The 17,248-nt window shown below is 41.4% G+C and overlaps 2 protein-coding genes and 1 long non-coding RNA gene across 8 annotated transcripts in view; 2 read left to right on the top strand and 1 right to left on the bottom strand.

Annotated features, from left to right (window-relative positions):
- LOC135492200 (1-phosphatidylinositol 4,5-bisphosphate phosphodiesterase delta-1-like) overlaps positions 1–10,510 on the top strand; it is a 23,468-nt gene extending 12,958 nt beyond the window's left edge. For 3 of the 5 annotated variants that reach the window (XM_064778488.1, XM_064778486.1, XM_064778489.1), the window contains 11 exons: positions 1,018–1,103; positions 1,483–1,603; positions 2,081–2,166; positions 3,196–3,278; positions 3,674–3,733; positions 4,288–4,510; positions 4,840–5,019; positions 5,361–5,468; positions 6,383–6,577; positions 6,805–6,954; positions 9,316–10,510. In XM_064778488.1, the coding sequence (XP_064634558.1) occupies positions 1,018–1,103; positions 1,483–1,603; positions 2,081–2,166; positions 3,196–3,278; positions 3,674–3,733; positions 4,288–4,510; positions 4,840–5,019; positions 5,361–5,468; positions 6,383–6,577; positions 6,805–6,954; positions 9,316–9,605 (1,582 nt within the window). In that variant the 3' untranslated portion in view covers positions 9,606–10,510. Of the gene's footprint in view, positions 1–1,017; positions 1,104–1,482; positions 1,604–2,080; positions 2,167–3,195; positions 3,279–3,673; positions 3,734–4,287; positions 4,511–4,839; positions 5,020–5,360; positions 5,469–6,382; positions 6,578–6,804; positions 6,955–7,818; positions 7,918–9,315 lie in introns of all 5 variants that reach the window. The other 2 variants (XM_064778490.1, XM_064778487.1) reach the window with 2 other exon arrangements.
- LOC135492201 (KRR1 small subunit processome component homolog) lies at positions 10,415–13,562 on the bottom strand. The gene is made up of 7 exons (XM_064778491.1): positions 13,539–13,562; positions 12,829–13,016; positions 12,337–12,681; positions 12,088–12,144; positions 11,592–11,840; positions 11,173–11,272; positions 10,415–11,025 (listed from the first exon to the last, which is right to left on the bottom strand). Exons 1-7 carry the CDS (start codon positions 13,555–13,557, stop codon positions 10,910–10,912), a joined length of 1,074 nt encoding a protein of 357 aa, XP_064634561.1. The 5' UTR covers positions 13,558–13,562; the 3' UTR covers positions 10,415–10,909.
- LOC135492202 (uncharacterized) lies at positions 12,916–17,248 on the top strand. Of its 2 annotated transcripts, none has more exons than XR_010448041.1 (3): positions 12,916–12,990; positions 14,486–14,566; positions 17,116–17,248. It is a non-coding gene; the product is annotated as an uncharacterized LOC135492202 (long non-coding RNA). The 2 variants fall into 2 exon arrangements; XR_010448040.1 differs by lacking the exon at positions 12,916–12,990 and adding an exon at positions 14,262–14,379.

Here is a 17,248-nt window from a genome sequence, read left to right as displayed (position 1 = left end):
CCGTTACAAGATTCTTGTCAGATTCTAAGTTACTAAGCATCTTGAATGAGATCGTGACTGAGAATCCTAACAGAATAAGATCTTAACTGAAAATCATATTATAATCTTATCTGAGTTTTCGACTCGGGTGAGGGTACTTTACTTTAATATTGGGGCTGAACCTCATTTTTCGATGACAGTGCATGAGACGTCACTTTCCTCATAATCTCATTATATGTGTGCCACGCTAACGCCATACAACATTAATATCTACCCGGCTAGAGTCTCAACATCTCACGCCTGTAGAACATCAATGCGCTATGTTAGAAGTAGCATTAGTAACTAGTAGAGGTTAACTACATTAAGAGGTTCAATCAGCTAAGTGACATTACTCACCGGTCACACCCACTCGAAGCTACGTCCTTGTCATCTGTCCTGGTCTGTAACTGTGACATGTGAGAGAATGCCTAATCAATGGAAAACACAAAATGCCTTCCCGATACAAAAACCCCAAACAAAAAGGTGTCTCAGCTAGCAGCTTCGTTTACTTTGCACCACATCTTAATGATGTAGCACACAGTAATCGCGTTGAGCGCCTTGTAATTTTCACCCAAGAAGCAAATTTATCTCAGGAAAGTTATTTTCTTCTGGTGCTGAATTTTCATTGCCGAATTGTGCTAGGCTAGAAATCCGCTCTTTGGTTGAATTCGGGCGATAACGAGATGACACTCGCTTAGCTTCTTGACAAATAGGGCTCCAAAGTCGTTAAGTCACTTTAACGAGCTCCAACGGACTACGCTTATTGGGGCAACTGTTGTCGTTGGTTTTCAAAGCTGTGCTTGGTTTAAGGAATATTCTTCAGCTCGAAACATCCGAGAGAGCTTTTGATGCATGCTCAGAAGTTCCAAAAGCACGACACAAAACTGGCCATATAGGGTCGAAAGAATAACTTAATCACAAGTTACCAATCAAGTCACAAACGAGTAACAGTAAAAAGATTGACAGCATGAAGATGGGTTTTATATTTCAACGTTTCAGGTACCTCATGCAGGATCAGTTGAGGGGGCCTAGCAGTACTGAAGCATACATCAGCGCTTTGGAGCGTGGATGCCGGTGTGTGGAGCGTAAGTTATCGAAATTTCCTTCGCTGAATGATAAGAAAAATTCAATTCCCAATGAGACTAGATGGTGCTGCACCGACATGGTCGTTCAAGATGGATGCCAACCAAGATAAATGACTCCCAAAACATTTGGCCTCTGGTATTCTTGGAAATATCAGATTTGTCAGTGACCAGAAAAGGCGCAATGTGGTTGAGAAGAATATAGAAAATCTGTCTTCCCATGTATGATCATACCACACTTTGCGATTCGGCATGTACATGTATACTACAGCTGGTTTTCGTGAACTATAAAATGTATTTGAGTATTGAATATGACCACCGAAGAAAAGAAAAGATGTGGTCCACCCATTGCAATGAATCTTTCTTTTCTCAATTTATGTAGTCGACTGTTGGGATGGGCCAGATGATGAACCCATTGTCTACCACGGTCACACGCTGACCTCTAAGATCCTCTTCAAGGACGTCATACATGCGGTCAATGACTACGCTTTTGCTTCATCCGAGTAAGTACAGTGTCTCTTCCAAACAAATAATTCTTCGAAGAAACAGGCTATTGACGAGAGTAGACGACCACCGTGCCTGTACTTGACACGGCAGTAGAGAGGAATTCAAGCAGGGTTAACACGTGTGTTGATCTTCCACTTGTTGATAGCCTGTCTATTTCGCCCGATGATAGAATCAGCACTTGTATTGGTAACAGCTGACATGTATATGAATCTAACTGTGGCCAAAGCCGTGGATACATGGTGAATCAAGAAGAAGCCCAAATATCATTCCGCCAATGGAGGTCACTAGTCACATGCCAGAATCGCATGGACTCATCAGTTAATGGTATGTTGACAAATCCACAAGATTCAGATAAGATTTTGAATGAAGCATATTCAAGCAATTCGGAACATGACCTCGCATCCTCCTCGTGTGATGCATCCTCGAAAAACCAGAGGAAGATAGTACATTGGTTTTTTTTCTCATCTTTTCAGATATCCACTTATACTGTCCCTTGAGAACCACTGCTCAGTGGACCAACAGCAGGTGATGGCCAAACACATGAAGGAAATACTGAAAGGTTGGTCGGACTATTCCCCCTGAAACGCCCCAACTTATCAACGTATCAACAAGTTTCAATCGAGTCGTGTCGCTTAAGACTTGATTCTTTTGACATCTCTCATGGTATGCGGACTCACTAATAGGCTCAGGTTGGAAATCATGTTGGTTTTTTACCGATATGTGGAGGATGCCGGCAGTATATACTATAAAGATATGTTCACAAAATATGTATCAGCTTTGCTAGATACCCGAACAATCGTCAATGTTCATTGTTGAAAAACATTTTGTTTATCCAGTCGCGAGCCCACATGAGACGTTGATTTGGATTTTTCTGTTGAAAGAAAGTGCTTCTCAATCATATAATCGAAGATTCATCGTTACCAAGCAATTTTAATGCCGGAAGCGGCGAATTATTGGATACTTCACAGACAGACAAGCTCTTCTAAATGGTTTTTACGCCGCAGAATACTATCATGGTATTTCAGTTCATCTGAAAGCTGTCACTATATTGGATAACAGTCACTACAAACAACAAGAAAAAGTATTAGTTTTCCGCTTCAGATCACCGCAGATTTTTCCTGTCATGCTGTTTTTTATGAGTAGCACTTTCTTTAGCCGGATGAACATGATACTACTCATCTAGCTCCTGGCACCGAAGTATTTAAACACACGTTACTTATTTAAAGCAAGGTTATCTTTCAAGGTAATCGTGCGTTTTAAAAATGTTTCACAATATTTACCTGAGAATTTCGAATCGTAAATCAGTGATGGGCAAACCGCATTCCAATTTACTCTAGGAACTGAGCTGTTAATGAACCTTACTTCACAGCCCATGTTTCTAAAGGTTGTTTATTTTTGGTCCGATTCCAAAACTTCAAGCTATAAAGAGAGATGAGATAATATGTAGGTCTTTCCATTTCCACTGTAAAATTAAACCCTTTTCATGAGAGGAAAGAGCACAGATCCTCCATAACTGTAACTCAAAGCACATTGTAACTCCATAGTACGATTTCTTTTTCACGATCTCTCCTTGCTTGTTCTTATACAGGAAAGCTGCTAACCGAACCACTGGACAATGGTATTGCGTTACTTCCATCACCGGAGCAACTCAAAGGCAAGATACTGATCAAGGTAACCGCTTGTTTGTCTCATTATACACCATGTAGACTGAATACAGTCCCGCCGGATTACTAAAAGTGTGACTTCTATGTTACGGCACCATCTGTTTGTGAGGTCACCCACTACAACATGTAAATAAGCATCTGCTTCGGAAAGCGCCAGACTACATATAGGCCTATAAATAGACCAAATACATTCCATTTTGATTTGTATGCTTTCATGTGAATCTTCAGAGTCTGATTTATCTCAAACATTCACTTAACCGAAATCAGAAAACGCAAGACCAAGGGCGAGGGCACTTTCAAACTTTTCAAGCCATCTCAGGCTATCTTTTCGTGCAGTGACAACCAATTATGAGCTGAACTGTTGTTCCGTCCCGGTACGATATGCATGCTTCATACTTCCAGACTCACCACATGCCCACAGCATCTCAGTCAAAAGGTGGTACACCAAGATCGAACCACAAGGTTAAAGCAATATCTATAGCATCGCAATTTTTGATTATTATCTAGCTTGCACTTTCTCTCAGCAGCAAAACAATCAAACGATGAATTAATGCTACAGCTTATTTTACAGGTACTGTTTGCCTGTAGGTGCTGCTCTCTTAAAGTCACTTTTAACAATCATTAACAGTATTTCATATGTTAATTTTGTAATTTATCATGAAACACTCTTGGTTCGGAGAACATTTTGGTTTGTTTTCGCTTCTTAACTGTTTTGCCGTAGTTTGAATTCGAAAGAAGTGTTTTGTTTTAGCAGGTTATCGGTCTTATTCTTTGGTCGATGGTAGGCTGAACTTACTGACATCAGATTGGTTCGAATCCCCATAAAGATAGCGTGTAGTGCAGATATTTTCTCATCAATATCAAAACGAGCGAGATTCCCAGCTTCGCCAAATTCACTTACGTATGTAACATATAAGACTCGCATAACATTTGGAACACGATAAAACACTAGAAGAAGCTAGAGATAAAGTTAAATCTAAAAAGTCCTTCAGCTGAGCGGAATCATGTCTTTGTAGGGTAAGGCGTGGCCAGCGAAGCCAGTAGGTACCGAAGAGGACGATGATGGTATCGTCAGTGACGAGGACGAGGCAGCCGAAATAGACGCCGAGATCGTTCAAGAACAGAAGGCGGCGGAAGAGGCGAGAAGGAAAGGTCTGAAACTGGCCCCGGAGTTGGGAAGTCTGGCCATCTACATGGCTTCTACCGCATTCAAGACTTTTGAGTACTCACAACAAAACTGTAAGTACCTATACGAGAGACAAATACAACTTCATCCATCTTTGAAGACGAGGTTGGGGAGATGCTATCTCAGTACCATTCCATACACTAATAGAATGCTAGAGAGACCATGACTTTTCCAAAGGAGGAAACAAAAAAAACACGTTTCATCCCATCTTTCAGCGTTTCCAAACAATGGAATCACTCAGAAACGGAGAGACTAAAAAAACATTATATTGGGTATCGCCGCCTTAACTCACACAAAAAGGGCAAAGATCTTGATGCCCGTCGGCTAAAGTTTTCGTTAATCAACTCAAATCATCTTAAATGGCATCTGATCCCTATTTCAGGCAAAGCTTGGCAGATCAGTTCCCTGGCCGAGAAGAAATTCAACGACCTTCACGACAATGAAGGCGACAAGTTTGCTACACACTGCAAGACATTTCCCGTGCGAACGTTCCCTGCTGGCACCAGGACCAACTCCAGTAACTACAATCCTTGTCCTGCCTGGGCGTGTGGCGCGCAGATAGGTAAGCGTCAGATTATGAGCTATCACCAGTGTTTTCAACTTCAACATACAACGGCTCGATTCTCAAAGTATATACTGAAATCGCCACGCCTGCCCTCTTCGGACTCAGTGTGTTGAAAACAGGTTGTGACGCAGCATAAGTTCTGCAAGACACTTCCAGTTCAGAACCTTCAAGTCCCGTTTCACATCATAGAAACACAACATGTGACAGAAAAACATGCAGTCAAGTTGGCGATTGGGAGTTTTTGGATCAGCTATGAGGCCAGGGGGACTCATTGGGAGTTTTTCGATTGTCTTTCTGATTATAGACATTACTAAACTCTTTCCCTTTGTGATTTCCAGTTGCCTTAAACTACCAGACACCAGGGCGAGAGATGCAACTAAACTATGGCAAATTCTCCATCAACGGACAGACAGGTTATATACTCAAACCAGAATTCCTTCGAAACAGTAAGTAACTAAGGAAGGAACACATTCAAAGTAGAACACCAAGGGCAGCTGTTGTTGCGGTTGAATGCTGAAGGCGTGTGCTGGGCGATGAAACAATGCTTTGACTGTCGATCAGTGGCCGATGTTTAGTAAATTTGATTCACCGACGAGGATTAGTCCTTGCCTATTGTTGAACCCACTAAAGCCTCCATCAGTTGATTTTCAGCAATAGCCACAGTTTGATATTAGACACGTTGGCTTCATTTTCATAGCGACATTGATACATAATGCATCACATAATGCATGATGTACATGCAAGTGCTTCGTAAACAAATCGTGTAGGCAAATTCAATAAATTGTACCTCACAGCACATGGCAACCTGCATGACAGTTTTGACTAGGTTATGAATAGAGAATCAGCTGGCCGTCACAAGCTGCATATGTATATCAATGTATTATACATCAGCACAGTCAATGATGTTTTGCATGATAAAGGAGATGTACGGGTAATTGTCATTGGAAGGTGCTGTGACTGCTTGTCATTGAAATAAAAGAATAGGCGTCATGTATTTGTTCCACTAAGTAGAGGCGCTACGATGTTAACAAATGAGGATCATGTTTTAAAAGTGCTATCAGACAGCGCATCTCTACGAATGGATTGGTCTGCCACCTATGCATCTATCATATAAACACTGTTGTCTGTAACCAACAAATCTGCCTGGATTCAGAATCCATTGCATGGGCGTAGCTAGCAGGGGCACAGCGCCTGGCCAACAGCAAAGGCGCCGTCCGTCTGAAGCCACATACTCTAGAAATACCTTACAGCAGATAAACACTTATAGTCACAATCTAAGTTTGAAGACAAGTCAGGGAGGCGACGAGACGAATTTGTGACAACCACACACACATCAGTTTCCTTCGAATTTAACTTTCAGAGGAGATCAAGTTTGACCCGAGAGGTCCTTTCCCCAAGGACTGGGAGAAGAGATTGACCGTCACTGTCATCAGTGGGTATCAGCTGCCAAAAATAGACAAGCGGTCAGAAGTGGTGGACCCATTCGTCAAGATTTCGATATATGGGGTGAATTCTGATAAACAGGAGAAACAGACCAAAGTTATAAAGAACAATGGTAAGTGGCAAGGGCGAAGATCTAACGATACCACTTTTTTTGACTTGATTAAGTCATCTCTTTCTTGTCTTCAGTGGCATTATCGATATCATAGCTTCTTAGTTATTTGGTAAGTTGGTTCATTGCTATGCTTCGTAAGTCTATAAAAAAACTACGGCGAAAACACGATGGCCGTAACTCTCTTGGTGCATCCATGCTGTAGTCAACACACCAGATTTATATTTCAGGTTTCAACCCTGTTTGGAACGAGACATTCCAGTTCACGGTCAAATGTCCAGAGTTAGCTCTCGTCAGATTCAGTGTCAAGGACGACGGGAAGGTCCGTGCTGACGCGGATTTGGCCAATTTCACAATTCCATTTAATTCCATCCAACAAGGTAAGCATTGATTTGATTGGTGTTTCAAAAAGCATGAGTACTAGTCAGCTGAACGTTTTTTTGTATGAAGTTGTGTTAACCCTGGCCGGTCTGCCATCTTACAATGGTGGTGCCATCTTCATCGTAGTCACAGAGCTCTTGACCCACTTAACAGTGATATCTGGTACTGATATCGAGTCCTCAAGTCCAAAGTAATGACCTGTATCCATACCAAATAATCGTTGATATCTGTGCGTTCAGAAGTAAAAGTACCGGGAAATTTATGGGGATGTCCCACCGTCGCGCCATGCAAATAGCGGGAACACGACACTGATAAGCTAATTTTAATAGTTTGTAAACGTTCTGTCAATGATTTATTAACTTGCATGATTTCCTGCATGATTTGGATTTAATTGTTCCATTCTTAGAACGATTTATATCCTGCGGTTTTATGTCGCATTTTTTATTTGATGTTTTATTTGTGATGTTGCTAACCCACTCCTTACCAGTTCGCTAGTGCTAGGCTAAACCACAAAAAATCAATTCGCATTTTTATCTGTCAGTTGGGCCAGTTAAGATTAACAAAGCTGCGACAGGCGTCTCCGCTCCTAAAAGTACGTCCACCACATGTGCTTATCCTACTCACTCTTGTCAATGAATATTTTAGTCACCGAGGCCAACCAGGTTCATGTAATTGCCCCAAACTGCATGCGCAAGTGCAAATCACGATTATCGGGGTCTTAAGATAACCAATTTGACCGACTAGCTCACCCATCTCCCCCTGATAGGAGTCCCGACTGGTAGATATTCAGTGGGCTACTGGCACTGGTATGGAGGGTGTTTCTGCATGATCATCTATTTTTGCTCTACATATCTTTCATCCAGGGACCCGGCATATGAGGCTGAGGAAGCATGCAGGGAAATCTACCAAACGAGCCTATCTTCTAGTCACTGCCACCATTCAATAATGGCCATCTCTCCTGGGTACTTATCTTTGTCTCACCAGAGAGGAACACTCTTGGTGTTACCGAAATATCTGCTTTTATAGTTAGTGCTTGCAACGTGTAGCTCAATCCTTAGGTCTTCAGACACGAATGGAGGTTCGTACTGAAAGTGATGTTTATGGAAATAATCATTTCAAAGTTATTGGGATGAAACATTTCAATCAACAGACCGAGGTCAGAAAAAGGTGTTTCGAGAATACGTTAGCCGACTACCGTACTGGATACATAGGATTCACGTCGTCACTTGTCATGGTCTCGTGCCACATGTCATGGTCTCGTGTCACATGTCATTGTCTCGTGTCACATGTCATGGTCTCGTGTCACATGTCATGGTCTCGTGTCACATGTCATGGTATCGTGCCACATGTCATGGTCTCGTGTCACATGTCATGGTCTCGTGTCACCTGTCATGGTCTCGTGTCACATGTCATGAACATGTTCGTCAATCGATCTGGGGTTGAAAACATGATATGATATGACAGCGGAACGTGACAAAGTGAACTCTATGTAGCCCATTCTTTTCATTGAATTGCCCTACTCGTTCTATATGGTGAAAGTGACACGTTACAAGTCACTCGTTATAAGTGACTGTATACTAGTATGTGGTCTGAAAGATAAGAAAAATCCTAAATGATTTATCTTCGATGAACATCACTTTCTCTTCTATCATCTTGGTACTCCTGTGTGCTTTTTGTTATTTTAGTTTTGAATGTATCCTTTCCTTTCTTTGTCTCTTATTCCTCTAGGACATCATCATATTTGCTTGTTAAAGCATGGTGGCAAGTCTGCTATAAGATCTTACCTTTTTGTCCATATCGAGATCGTGGAGTAGCTTTATAGCTTGCTTTGAATGCTAGTCAGAATAGTACGGTAGTAATTCGTACGAATTTTTCAATGTAACATTATCTATCTCCTGTAATAATACTCATTAACCCAGTTCATAGCCTCCTGGCCAATATAAAAGCAGACGACAACAACCCAACACGCAATAACCTAGTTTACGAAACAACATTTCATTAAGGTTTCAGCTGAGATTTTAACCATTGAATGCTAAATTAGTATAGTATTAACCATTAGGCTAATTTTATAAGTACATTACATAACACCTGGTAACAATGTGTCATTTTCATAGCTGGATTACTCCTTTCGATGACATAGTCGAACATCTAAGCCGTGCGTGACAAAATGAATCTCATTCATAAATTGAACCTTATTGGAAACGTTGACGGGTCGTTTAAATTTGAATTCAATTTCTTTATCAATCACTCAATCAATCACAAGACCCTGTGGTACTGTTTGCATAGTTCTGTTTCAAACTTGGCCCAGCCATGTATTTTAAAAGTTCCTCTTTTTCTGATCAAGTTTCCTCCATTTTTAGGTCACAGGCACATTCCATTGAAAGACGACCGAGGCAACTTCACGAAACACAGTTACCTAGCAACGCATATTGAAATTGAGGATACAGGGAAAAGCGGTGGAGTGGGATCTCCGAGAAGTGATAAAATGCCAAAAATTCATAACTCTCTCCTACATAAACGTTTAAATTATGTGAAAGCGAGTCGGACTGATGGTTCTATGACCACAGAGGAAACCAAGAGCAATCGGTTAAAGATTCAGGGCAATCCATACGAGGTGTTCTTCATAGAACGTTACGAGACAACAGTGTAGCACAGACCTTTTATTTGTTTTGCCAAATATTGCACAAAGTTATTGTTTATACATCTTGAGGAAATCAGGGGTTAATGTTCGCTTCTCCGGCCCTGCACCCCCGAGATATTGCTCTGAAAGTGGTGAACCACCTCATGGCCTTGAAAGTGGTACTACATTTCTCAGCGGCCAATGCCAAGGGTAGTCTTAGCTGGAGTTTTCATTTGGATTCTAAATGGCCGAGGCGTTGTTCTACAGTGAATGCTCTGCTGGCAGACATATTTTATGCATGTACATGTACACTTGAACACTGGTTTATCGTTTCTACAGTTCTGAATAAACTGAATAGTAGAAATATTGTGCATGTTCATAAGTTCCGAAACTGGTTCGAAATAATGGTTGGCCATTAATTTGCTGCGTCTAATAGTTCAGAAGGAATGCCTTCTAAAAATATGCCTCATTTTTCAAATTATGACCACTATGAATCAGTTTCGTCGTCAACCATGGAAAATACTTGCACAAAATGTATGCATTACTATTAGCCAAGAATTCATCACGCATAGCTCAAATATCAAAGTTTATGATCTCAGCTTTGTCTATATTGAAATAAACCAGATACTGGTGCCATAGATCAAACTATGCTGGAAAAACCCAAATATACATCATCTTTATAGAAGAATATAACCCGAGACGTGTACCTGAACACATATCAGACACTGTACACATATTCCTTGCGCTGAAACTGACCATATTTCTCTCTTATTCAGTGTCATTTTTCTTGATACCAAATAGCAACACAAAATAATAACCAGAAATGTATTGTCATTTTCGTTTATTTACAATATCAACAAATACATTCATAGTTCAAATGATTATCACAAGTACCAGTAATTTCTTATTCTTGCTATTTAATAAAGTCTATATTTCTAAACAAAGATTTGTTGCTTGGTTTTTCACTTGATATACTGGATTACTATTCTGGCAATAGAGATTGATTGCAGAAACTACGAATACAATACACATAAATGCATAAAAGCCTTAAAGTGAACTTATCCCTGCATTCTGGCTGTGACTTTGTCCTCAAAAGAGCAACCTGGGACAAATGGAAATTATTATGAAACATCAGAGGATCTCTTTTCGTGCAGTACAGCAATGATGAGAATGATTTGTTCTTTCTTTCCATTAACACAATGGTCACTGTGCTCAGCAAAGTCTTCTGTTGAAGGATCAGGGTGTAGTTTGGTACATTATCACAGCCCACAGAAACACACTTTTGCAGACTATTAGAATGAGTGGGGATAAATAACCCTTTTAACATTTCAGTCCTACTTTGCCTTTGACTTCTTCGCTGACTGAGATGGTTCAGGCAAAGAACTAAGAGATTTACGTTTCTGAGACTTCTTGACTTTCTTCTTCAGTGCTTCGATATCGACAGACGAGTCTGAAACAGGAGGTCACAATCTGATAATATTCAAGAATCTTGTCATTTCTAAGTCACTGCCGCTGGCATTCAGAGTGTCCAGCACACTTGACTGTCGAACTGAGAGAATTGCTCAAATTGCAAAAGCGATGTACAATTTAGACATACCTGTAGATGGCTTCTTTTTCTTTGCAATCTTCTCTTCCGGTGGAATGTATGACTGGGCACGTTTCGCCTGGCTCTTCTCAACTCCTAGCTTTTCCTTCTCCTGTAATCAAAAACGCATGTTTAACTTACGAATGATCATATCCAAGCACTGGTGTCATGGCATTTACTGATGTCACTAAAAATTACATTAATCCGAGAAATAGGCCTGGTTACTCTGTCCTCGGCCAGGTAACGGTCCATCACAAGAAAGCCTTTTGTTTGCTCTAGCTTGGGCATCTAGACTTCATCTCCCCTCATACCTCCATAACTATTTCTTTTGAGGCTCCATAGAATCATTGCAAGCAGTAACAAAACACCACCAACTAATACGTCAACACCAACAGCAATGCTGCGATCACTTTACATGTGAGCCAACATACCTTTTTCTCGGCCAATTTCTTGGACCTTCGTTCACTTTCCTTCAGGAAATATTCACCGCTTGCGAGCTCTTTATCAACCTTGCTCTCCATCTGAGGAGGTGGGAAAGGTGTGTACTCCTTCTTGATGCGTTTCTTTCTTGGTTGTTTTCGTTTGTTGATATTCTTTGATTTGAATTTTGGTAAAAATCTGTCCCAGGATTCATTTTTTAAATTCTCATCTTTTGCAAGTTCTTTTTTAATCATGAGTGTCTGGAATGGAGAAACTGAAATATTTAGTTAACCTTTCATCTTCTACCTGTAAGTAACACAACAGAGCAAAATAGAGTCACCTCCCCCTGTCACTTAAACTGACTGTTAAATTGGGTCAGGGGTGCTATCATCTCCACTTTGGAGGAAAAAATCTTTGAAATTTACCAGGAAAAGCCTTTAAACTGGACTCATTTTCATTAATATGTACACCCATGTACTTCACAATTTGACTTTTGTAGCCACTTACTTTTATGTTGTAAATGGGATGTATGTTCTTCATACAGTCTTCAACTATTCTTCGAACCTGAAATGTGAATTGTTGAGAATTTAGTAGAGAATCTCTGATATATAACACACCTTTCATCGAGGGCTGACATGAGAGGCCTCTGCATGTGAAGAATGGGATGTATTGACAACAAACAAGAGGTGACCTAGCTGCTTGGAGCTTTCGGATTGTTGACATAAAATAGGCATGACACATTCAAAGTATACGCACCTCTTTCAGTCCTCTGTAAGGCCCCAATGTTGACACAGTGTTACCCTGGACCAGGACATAACAACCAGTCAGCAGCTCTATAGCCTTTAAAGTCGAACCACCAGGACCTATTAACCTCTGCCGGCGTTTTACAAATCTCTCTGTATTTCTAACATACGAGCTGATCTTGATGATGTCACTTGCTATGTCATCTTCTAACACTCGTACTGCTTGTTCATATGGCACAGATCTTGCAAGGAGTTTTAGAAGATCTCTAGCCTTGACTATGATGTATGGATCCCACGTCTTTCTGGTTGTCGCCACGGTCATGCTGCCTTCAACTACATCAAGTTCAGCTTTCAAATTCTGAAGAGGTGAACAATTGTATTAAGGGATCTATCTTTTTGGTGCAGATAGCAGGAAAATCTTCATAGCACTCATGGCACTTCAAGTAACATTCATATTGACATTGGATAAGACACAGTGCAGTCATAACCTTGTTGACCAACTTACATAATCGCCAAAGGCCTTCTTAACCAGCGGCCAGCATTCTCTCAGATAGGACTCTCTGTACTTGGGGAAGAGCAGAGCAAATGAACTCTCAGTGATCATGCCATGTGGGTTGTCGTCCTTCTTGAAAGGTTCAGGCTTCCAATCCTTCGGCACCTCAAGCAGGTTGGCCGGATTCTTTTTCTTTTTGTCTGAAAGAAAGGTAGAGCTATGTATGAGGAAGTGAACTTACAAAAACAAAACACTCGGTCTGCCGAACCCCTAAACACACCACCGGCACAATGTTGATGCTTGCACCGAGAAAAGACGACTGACGAGGGTAGGCCTAGCTATGGTATGTATGTAGTCCAGTAACCATGACCATGGTACCAGTACGAACAACCAACTTTCTCCATTAATGATGACATTACAAACATCATGATTTTGATGAGTTTTGGCAGCATTTGTTTTGTCTCAGTAGGGAGGGGCAAGAATTAGTAACTCCCTCTACACAAGGTTTAATGTCCGAAAATAGCTCAGTATTGTAATGAAAATCGTAATCCGGTTATTGCGCGCAATCCATATTCATCGCCTTTACAACACTTCCATCCCATTTCCACACAAACCAATAGTTTACACTGGTGGGAAAAACTATCTTAGAGCGTGTCATCAACAAAAGTTGATATTTCGGGGTTAAAATTTAAAGTTATGATATTTATTTCAGAGGAAAAAACCTTTTCCAAAATCCGCCATGCTTGTATTTTCTTTCTGAAAATTGTATTTTGTCGAATTCCGCCCCGGCCGTTGAAGGCTGATGTATTTTTTGCTTTACCGTTTGTTTCCCTCAATGGCAGAGTAATCCGTTTGACACTCATCTTCTTTTCGTCACTGTCATAGTAATATGTAAAGAGCAAGTTCTAGTGAACATACACAACTACATGTCCTAGCAGACGATTTTAAAATACATGATGTCCAACACCCGCACTTCAGTGGCGCCGGTGTGAATAAATCTACTTGTGTGAATGGTCAATGGCTCATGATGGCTGGCTGATCGTGGTGGGAAAAAAACTCGATTTGACTGGATATAACTCTCAGCTAGACAGGCGGAGCAGCATAAGCTATCAATTCATCTGAGCGCACCCAACGTACGCGAAAACGGACACTTTCAATCGCTTGGTACGCAAACTTGAACTTGAATTTAAAAAAATTTGCCATGGGTGAATACCACTGGCTATGAGTTTCAACAATCATGTTACGTCACGTAGACTCGTTTAAAAATACCACAAAAGCCAAGTTTCCGCGAAGTTATGTAACTTGTTGTCTGACTCCTGTTCATCCGACCGTGACCTCAGTATTTGACCAATCAGCTTTATATGGTGAGCATTTTCGTGTATGGGTCAATGAATTTGATTGAAAATCACAATTTGAATAGATGAGTGGTTTGGTAAGCTCTCTGACGTAACGTTCTCAATACGGGGCGTTGAATTTGGCTGTGCTCCTGGTATGACAGACCGGTTTTGGGAACACAAGCGTTGAGTTGTGTCGACGCCAAGTCGAAGCACTGGTTCAACATTGGTGAGTTCAGCCTGATTTCTCCACAACTTTTTCTCCCCAAATTTTGCGACTATTGTCTGATACAATGTACAATCTTATCTTATCTTTTCATTTTCATTTCTTGCAGACGCCAGACACGTTGTCCTGTCAAGCACACCCAATGCTGCCCAACCGGTTTATCACAAGATACGACGTGAACACCACCATGGTGAGTTATTTTTCTCTATCGAAACTTCCTTGATCGCACATACATGTATTCTTTTGAAACTTCTCATCTCTGCAGCAGTGGCGGATCCAGAAATTTGGGAAAGAAGCGGGGGGGGGGGGGGGCGCTGCCCCACCAATGAGAACTCATGATAGAGCCGAAGGTGCAATTCTGAAAATGAGGGGGAGGGTTCTTGAGGAGAGGTGCCCTAGAATATCAAAGAGGGATTACTCATGCGGGACCCCTAAATCCGCCACTGCTGTTCTGAATATTTCCACACTCGGCTCAGCTGACCTTTGAAAGGAGGACACAGCTGTTAGCTCATATCCTATCTATGATACTATATCGTTCTGGCAGCAAGAAAATGAGACGATCGGTCATGTCTGCCATGTTTTATGACGTCACACGCCACGTGCTTGGCTCAATGTGTCACGTGCTCATAACACGTTCTATCTCTGAACCAATCAGCCCTTGATACTGTGACATGTGATATGTATGAGGAGGACCTTGACCGGATCAGAGGATAAGGGATACAATCGAAGTAGTTCAGAGACATTTACATGAAGACATGGCAGAAATTACCAATCGTCTCGGTGATCACTAAATCCTAAAGGAAGGAGGGGGGGGGGGGTAATTATAATATGATCTCCACCGCCCGACCCGATGACGTCATTACCGGAATTCCGGGTGGCACCTTCTAGCTTATCGATTACTTCAGAACTGAAGTTGCCGCCATTGTGATGTAAATACTTTGGGTATTTCCCAATGATCACCAATCGTCTCATTTCACCTCTGTGCTGCCAACTGTGCGACGATCGAGGATCAGTCGGAGATCAGCATCCCAGAGCTTTGATAAACCCTGCCAGTTGTTCCCAGGCTTGTGTTATGAAATGACCATGGTTTAGTGATAGGCCTACCCCCTCTTGTATTCAGTGCTATTAAATGGACAACTGTGGCATGAGATATGGTGGTTTTTCCTACAAAAATGGCTTCCAGTAGAACCGTGACTTCTCAGTCCGAACAGGAAAATTGAAATACATCATCGAACTGCAATAAACAGTGCACAAAAACTGGGTGTAACCTTAGGCCTGCCTGAATTTCACAGGTCATGTCCAAAACTGCCTCGCACACTGGCGAAAATCGTTATTTGAGATAGTGGCGGCGCATGGTGACAAGCAGAGGTATTATCCTCCTGGCCAGGGAAATCCCACGGCCCAGGTTGTCCCTTTAAAGCTGACATGCATGCATAAAAACCCTAACGGCCAAATTAGAAAAGTCGGAAAGGATGAAGTGGCGTAGGTTCCGAGTTCGAACCCGCTCGAGGAATAATTTTTGGTTTTTTTCTTTCTCTGTGACCTGTCTCGTCAATGAACTTGTGTTTGTGCAGTCAAGTGAGACCTGTCGCTGGGTGTCTATTATGTTTCAAGTGCAGTTTGTCGTTTGGTTGGTGGTCGGGCGTTTGTGTTTTCTATCTTTGTCGTTTGGGTTTTTATGCATGCCTGTCAGCTTTAAGTAGGTTTTCGCGTGGTCACGAAGATGTAAATATTGACACCAATGTATTGGCCCTGCGGTCACGTGGTGGCTTTCAAAGATATCCTTGTGCCGTCGGTAGGAAGCTGCTGAAAGCCGCAGCAAACCAGCAGCAAACAAAAGACTTCGGCTACTTAAAATCTCTTTCGGGAGCAGTAATAATCTCGTCACCATTGAGTTTTACCTATAGCTCCTATACAAGTATAAAGATGGTGTGCGGCCATTTTGTTACATTTTTTGTTACATTTTGCGACTGCTTGATCGCCCGCCCGCGAATTTTTTTTCCTGAACCTTTCGGGCAGTACAGTGTACATTTGTACACAGGCTCTCAGCCAATCAGAATCCGATAAATCTGTGTCGTCATTGGGGCGTCATCGTGAAACTTAGAAGTAAGCTTGTATTGTTTTGTGCTGGATCAAATTTGAAGCATACAGTATCAAAATATACTGGAGGAAGACCATACACACGAGGCAGTATCGAAAGACAAGTCTCATTGCAGAGAAACATATTCCTACTGGAGGAAGACCATTCACATGAGACAAGTCTCATTGTATATTCATACTCAATATGATATCTGAAGGACTATCCCTTGGCTCTTGGAGATGGGCTATTGTTATTGTCCTTTCTGTAGGTATGTTGCAGGCAGCAGATATAACTAAAATATCTAAAATCTAAATAACAAGGGAAAAGAAACGCGTTATAAAAATAAAATATAAATAGTAAAAAAGAAAAAGAAAAAGAAAAATGTTGTCCACAACCCGATTCGAACTCACGACCTTTGGATCGAACATCGTATTCTGCCATTTCTGACGAGCGCTCTACTAACTGCTCTAAAGTTTCTAAGACTTCTGACATCATGTATTTGTCAAAATCTGATTGACTGAAAGTCCCAATGTACACTATAACACCCAAAAGGTTCAGGGAAAAAAATTCGCTACCCGCCCTTTTCAGATAGACAGTTAGCCCATCTATCACTTCGATCTATCTACCGTAGCTGTCATGGCCAATACTTTTTCTTTCAGAAGCCCCGACGTCCTTTGAACTTTCAAGAAATGGTTGGGTTTGGTCAAGGGACTGGTATTGGATCTGATATATTATCATTGTTGTCTCACCTTTTCGCTAAATATGAGGTCTTGAAAATGCTTGGTATTGCTC

Source organism: Lineus longissimus, chromosome 8, assembly GCF_910592395.1.
Source record: "Lineus longissimus chromosome 8, tnLinLong1.2, whole genome shotgun sequence".
NCBI classification, from domain to species: domain Eukaryota; kingdom Metazoa; phylum Nemertea; class Pilidiophora; order Heteronemertea; family Lineidae; genus Lineus; species Lineus longissimus.
The sequence above is the reverse complement of the archived record's forward strand: the minus strand, read 5'-3'. Positions and strand labels throughout refer to the sequence as shown.